This window comes from Engraulis encrasicolus, chromosome 10 (genome assembly GCF_034702125.1).
Source record: "Engraulis encrasicolus isolate BLACKSEA-1 chromosome 10, IST_EnEncr_1.0, whole genome shotgun sequence".
In the NCBI taxonomy this organism is placed as follows: Eukaryota; Metazoa; Chordata; class Actinopteri; order Clupeiformes; family Engraulidae; genus Engraulis; species Engraulis encrasicolus.
Window position 1 is genome coordinate 19,326,981 of NC_085866.1, and position 6,505 is coordinate 19,333,485.

At 42.4% G+C, this 6,505-nt stretch overlaps 1 protein-coding gene across 1 annotated transcript in view; it reads left to right on the forward strand.

The window, feature by feature from the left end:
- Positions 1 to 5,868, forward strand: part of LOC134456774 (adenylate cyclase type 6-like) — a 108,130-nt gene extending 102,262 nt beyond the window's left edge. Inside the window, exons 23-24 of the mRNA XM_063208302.1 lie at positions 1,101 to 1,225; positions 2,062 to 5,868. Coding sequence (XP_063064372.1) covers positions 1,101 to 1,225; positions 2,062 to 2,265 — 329 coding nt within the window. The 3' untranslated portion in view covers positions 2,266 to 5,868. The remainder of the gene's footprint in view (positions 1 to 1,100; positions 1,226 to 2,061) is intronic.
- Positions 5,869 to 6,505: the final 637 nt, after the last annotated feature.

Below are 6,505 nucleotides of genomic sequence, written 5' to 3' on the forward strand. Positions count from 1 at the left end.
CTATTTCACTCTACTAAAAATAAAAAAACAGACAGACAACTCATGCCTCAAAATTGATGGGGACAAAATAAAGACAGTGAGTCCCACAAAATTTCTGTGAGTACATATAGATGAAAACCTCAACTTTAAACACCACATCGAACTTCTCACAAAAAAACTATCCAAATATTCTGGCCTGTTCTACAAACTCAGACACTACCTCTCACGTACAGCACTACTACTCACATTATACAAATCACTTTTTGAACCACATCTTCACTACTGTAACATCATCTGGTGCAATACATTTCCTACTTACATCCAGAAATTACAATCCCTACAAAAGAAGGTCATCCGCATTAATTTCTGGACACACTACAGACACCCATCAGGTCCTCTATTCCAGTCTGCAAATATCCTAAAGCTTGAGGACCTTAATATATTTCTCAATGCCTGCACCATTTTTCAAGTCATCAAACCATCAAATGCCTGTTTACAAAACCTGATACCTATCTGCAATCCCCACCACAGACATAACACAAGAGACAGAAATCTTTTCTGGGGAAAAAAAGGAAAACTAAAAAGTACTAGCCTTAGCATATCATGTAGGGGCTTCCAAATATGGAACCAGCTTGATCGAGAGCTTAAAAAATGCAACTTCTTGAAAGTTTTTTAAAAGACACTCAAACGGAAATTATTGCTCACATACAGTATGTATGTCCAATAGATTCATTATAGATAATTAAAAAGCCAAAATGATTTCACAAAACACTGTGTAGCCTACATGATTTCTCCTGCAGTCTCGTGGGTTGGGTGGGGGTTGGAAGGGATTTCTTGTTTTGTGTGTATTTTTTTGTTTTATTTTGTGGTTATACCTGTGTTTTCCTTTTCTTTGGGTTTCCCTGCGGTTAAGCAGCTTCGTGCAACTTTTTAAAGGCTTTCTCCCTTTCAATATCAATGTCAATCAATCAATCGCTGTATGCCTCTTTCACCTGCTAAGATATTGAATAAAAGCATATCATCTCATCATCTCATCTCATGTACCATGAATGTATTGTAATTTCAGTAGTGGGCAGCTGATGTTAATGTTCACTGTGTGCTTGTGGCGTTGTCGAGCGCAGGTCTGAACATAGGACCAGTGGTGGCTGGAGTCATCGGAGCCCGTAAACCCCAGTATGACATCTGGGGAAACACAGTCAATGTGGCCAGCCGCATGGACAGCACAGGAGTGCCAGATCGCATCCAGGTACTCTATTTTTGGTTTTGTTTTGGGTTTTTTTGTTTGTTTTTTAGGGGCCTTTATTATGCCTTTATTTGGTAGGATCATGTGAAATGTCGAGAGAGAGAGAGAGAGAGAGAGAGAGAGAGAGCGAGAGAGAGAGAGAGAGAGAGATATGCTGAAGAATTGGAAAACGACCTCAGACTGGAATCAAACCCGGGTCTCGGCGTAACAGTATGATGCATTAGCCATTTGAGCCAAGGCCAAGGCCCTCAATCTCTATCAAATCTCTCGACCCACAGTTATAGATGATGTTGTTGACATTTGTTTTAAAGGCCTTTTAAAGTTTTCAAGATGCATTTAAAGTGGTTTAGGAAATCAATGCAGTCTCCGCTGTGTTATGACTTTAAATTAATAGACTTCTATGAATAGACAATCAATCAATGGGAAAGATGAAAGGTTGAGCAAGTGTGAAGCAGCATTTTTATGGTTATGCCATAGCCAGTGCTGCCCTCTGCTGTTTAAGTAGTGTAACTCCATCACAAAGGAATCAGAACACTTCCTGCATACTAAAACGCTTAACAACATATCTCACAAACGGTGACGCATACCTTTTTTTGTCAGGGCATAGACCAACTGGAACATCCACGCTGCACTTGTTTTTTGCATGGGAAACATGACTGTAATTCCACAATCTTGACTTAGATCAGCCATAGTGTGAGTGAGGTTTTGAGTGTTGCTGTCAGTTCCAGCTGCATTAGTAGTACAGTGTCATAGATACACTTAATAAATCCTGAAGGAAATGACGGAATACCTATATTAACACCTCCCCTCTCCCTCCTCCTTTTCTGTGTCCTGTGCAGGTGACCACAGACCTGTATACGGAGCTGGCCAGCAAAGGCTACACGCTGGAGTGCCGAGGCCTGGTGAAGGTGAAGGGCAAAGGGGAGATGACCACCTACTTCCTCAACAGTGGCCCTGATCCCGACAGCATAGCTGTCAACTTTGAGCTCGGCCCGAGACTTAGCAACAGCGTAAACCCCATACGCTCAATCTTGCACAGCTAAACCCTCCATACAATAGGCCCACTCCCCCAGCACATACAAGGACCTCATCAAGGAGTCAATGGCAGATGGGGCCTGCACCCTGGACCCCTGGACACACACACATACACTCTCTCACTCTCTCTCTCTCTCTCTCTCTCTCTCTCTCTCTCTCTCTCTCTCTCTCTCTCTCTCTCTCTCTCTCTCTCTCTCTCTCTCTCTCTCTCTCTCTCTCTCTTACTCTCTCTCTCTCTCACACACACACACACACACATCACACAGAGTTGCCCTGTCATACTGGGGAGATTTCCAATCCACCTGTCCTGAAGCGATGCTATGTATGTATGTGATTGTGTGTTTGAGAGTGAGAGAGAATGTCAGAGAAATATAACGTGTGCGCATGTGGGTGTGTGCGTGCGTATGTGTGTGTGTGTGTGTGTGTGTTGAGAGAAGAAGACTTATATTTTTTCCGTGTTGACATGCACCATTGAGCAGAATAAGGACTCTGAAGGTGCGTACAGTATAACCTGTAGCCACATGAAGGAAGAGAGTCATGAACACGAACAGACTCACGACCATGTTTCCTCCGGAGGAAACACCTGTGCTCAAGTACCGATACAGTACAATATTTATTTCACCCGCGCCATGGAACATTACAGAAGAAAAAAAAAAACTAAACTAAACTTAACTAAATACAGAAATAACATTTAAAAAAAGAATAATAATGGAACAAAACAATGAACAACGACAATGAATAGTAATATATGCAAGAATTATTATTATTATGAAACGAAACGGACTCCTGCAACGTGGATGAATACGACCAAAGAAGAAAGGTCAGAGGTCAAACACTAAGTGCACAAGACGTGTGTGTCTACACAGCAGAGCAGCCCGGAACAAAACGACGACTATGTCGCACCGGCTTTTTATGATGTTGTTTTCTCCTTTCTTGTTTCTACAATTTAATTTGCTCTCACTGTGTTACTTGTCAGGCTTGACAGCGAATGCCACGTTCTTTGATCGGCACAACTTTGCTCTGATATTTGCTCTGTGTGTGTGATGTGAAGGAGAGGGTGGGGGGAGGGGGGGAGGAGAAAAAAAGTTAATCTTGAAACAAACGGACAGCCTTAGAGACCAAAAGCAACCTTTTATTATTGAAGTGTGTGTGTGTGTGTGTGTGAGGGAGAGAGTGTGAGTGTGAGTGTGAGTGTGTGTGCGTGTGCCTGTGCCTGTGCGTGTGCGTGTATGTTTGATTAACACTTTTATTTTCTTTTGAAGGATTTTTTTCTTGAGTATTACTGCAGAGGACAATCTGTGACATTGAATTCCACAGGACTGCAGATTGTGCAGTTGAATGTTATAATGTTGTGTGTGTGTGTGTGTGTTTGTGTGTGCGCGTGCGCGCGTGTGTGTGTGCGTTTGTGTGTGTGTGTCTGTGTGTGTGTGTGTGTGTGTGTGTGTGTGTGTGTGTGTGTGTGTGTGTGCGTGTGCGTGTGCGTGTGCGTGTGCACTATATCTGTAAAAAAAAAGTGTTTGAGTGAGACAAACGTGAGATAAATACTGAAGGTTGTTTGACTGATAAAGTGATTATAATACTGTGCTTAATGTAGAGAGGTTTAACTCTTCACTGTGAAGTGCAGTACGCCATGAAAATAGTTTTTTTTTTTCCTTGCCAAATGAACTGCTGCGAGTCACGAGTGTGAATTTTATTATTTGAAATATCCAGTGTTTGGGATACAGTATGTGTGCCCATTCCTCTCAGAGTTACATTCTGTTCATGTGCTAATTGGTTTTCTCAGAGATGTTCTGGATACTGTATGTAAGGTGATGGTGCATTCCAAAAGAGCCGACCTGAACTGAACTGACCTAACACAACACAGTCTGGTGTCCTGAGTTGAACACTTTTGGGAGAGATCTCATATACACTGTCCCACAGCCATAGAGATTTGCAGAGGCAGATATTCCCTGTTGTTCACTGTCCAGAGAGTAGAAGTTCTGCCACACATTTGTACCAGTCCATTCACTGAGCCAGCTGATCTCTAGATAACTCCCGTATTTCCTCAGATAATAGCAAAAAAAAACAAAACAAAAAAAAAGTTTAAAAACCAAGCTACAAATGGGGACAGGGTACAATTCGAAGGAGTATTTTAATGCATAAAGAAATGACTTTTATTTGTTTGATTTTTTTTTAGACAAGACTACTATTAGGGGTCAGGCTATGAATTGAGAAATGACGGGTATGTATATCAGCTAAATAGTGAAATGGCTTGTGCTGATATCACAGGCAGAAGTAATACAGGATGATTATGTATTGATGTATTGATTATGATGAAGATATGCAAAGGCACGCATGCCATGTTTCAGAAAGTAAATGTCCTGATACACATTTGCTCAAGTCTATTCCCTGCACCTGCTTATCCCTAGGTAGATACTGTATACAATACAGTACATGGCAGGACCTCTACTCTCTTCACTTAAGTTTGTCCGCAGCTGAAGTCACACAGTATGCCATAGATGTCTCCAAAGTCATTGTCACTGACTGTCACTTCCTGATCTCCTCCACTGCCCTCCACTGCCCTCCACTGTCCAGCTAGACTACTTCACAGCGATGTGCAACACCTATGCCTCCCAGGCGCCCATTGTCTGCCGCCCTTTATGACTGCTTCCCCATTCGCCCAGCCACTCACTGACTCATTGTCAAAAATGTTGACTTGTTCACGTCTTAGTGCTCTACGCAGGTTTGAGTTGCATTGGTATGCTCCCTTTATAATGCACTATGAAGTGAGCGCATGCAGGGCCGGCCGCTGAGAGCTTTGGCCGGGGCCGGGACAAAGTCTTGTGAAAGGGCCTCTTCCTCAGTTCATACAATGTACTGAGGACAAGGACAGATTACTGTATGGGCCTACTGGGCCCAGGCCCAGGGGCCCAAGAATCAAGTGGGCCCTGACGGCCAAGCCTCTACACTTCCATTCTCGCGTTGCATTATAATCTCACTTTTAACAACTTTTTACATTTTCTCAACAACATCATAGATGATCACATCTGACCTTAAACCCTGAATTGTTTTGTAAACTAGCAACCACCATTGAGGTGGGCCTTCCTGGTTGTCAGGCCCAGGGGCCCATGGAATCATAATTCGTCCCTGACTGAGGACACAATGTCGACTCCACACCCATTGGTCCCCACCTGTCGGCTTCCCTGAACGAGTTACCTTTTTTTTCTCTCAGAAAAATTCACTTCATAGTGCACTACATGCTTGCATTTGTTTTACTCCCTACGTAGCATACTGTGCTGTGAACGAGTCGACATTTTTGAGTGAGTATTCTATAGCCTACTCACTCTCCCACAGGGCGAAGCAGCTCTGTGCCAAGGTACGCCTCTTCTCTGAAGGCTCCATATGAATGTATGTATGTGTGAACCAGGTTCCATTGCTACATTTGCGATACAGGTGAAGTCACTACTCATTTTGCCAGTCAAGATTGTTTTTGTTTTTATTTGTTAATGTTTTTGTTCGTTTTGTTTGTTTGTTTTAAATGGGGAAGGACACGGTGTGCAGAGTGCATTACACATTGAAGAACAACTTTTTGTGTTGGAAAAATAAAGTCCATGGAATCCCACTGCAAAGCACAGCTTGTGTATTTGTATTTTGTTTAACTGGACTTTCTTGGTTGTATGTAGTGTTAAACCACTTCACTTAAACTTTCCACCCAATCTTGTCCAGAAAGGATTTAGTGGAAATTAGTCTAGCCTATTAATTTAGGAAAAGGCTGAAAGTAGCCGAGGAGCTAATGTCATTATGAATAAGGAAACAATTTAAAGGCACAACGTGTGTTCTAGTTAACCCTGAAACATTTTCTTGAACCTCTGTTTTGTTTATGCCCCCATGTAGCCAATAGGCCTATTCAAGGGCAAGTTAAGTCGTGCCTAGATAAAAGATAAGAAGGCATCATACACTAAGACATACCAGGAACTAACTGGCGTCAATTGTGTTTGCATGCCAATTTATGACACGTCATATTGCTCAGAATGTATTTCAAGAGCAGTGTTCAGTTTGAAAAGAGACTCGCTGAATACTGTGGGTTTGCCTTTATTCAAAAGGCTGTTTAAAATTCTGCTCAGTGTCATCATTTGGCTAAGGACAGGGAATCCTCACAGCTTTGCCAATTGAAAATCCATTAGGTGACTGACCAGGCACTTTTAGTTTATCTGGCGTGGAATGACCCGTGCACATAAACAAGACCTCCTTGAAAAGATGCCACATCGG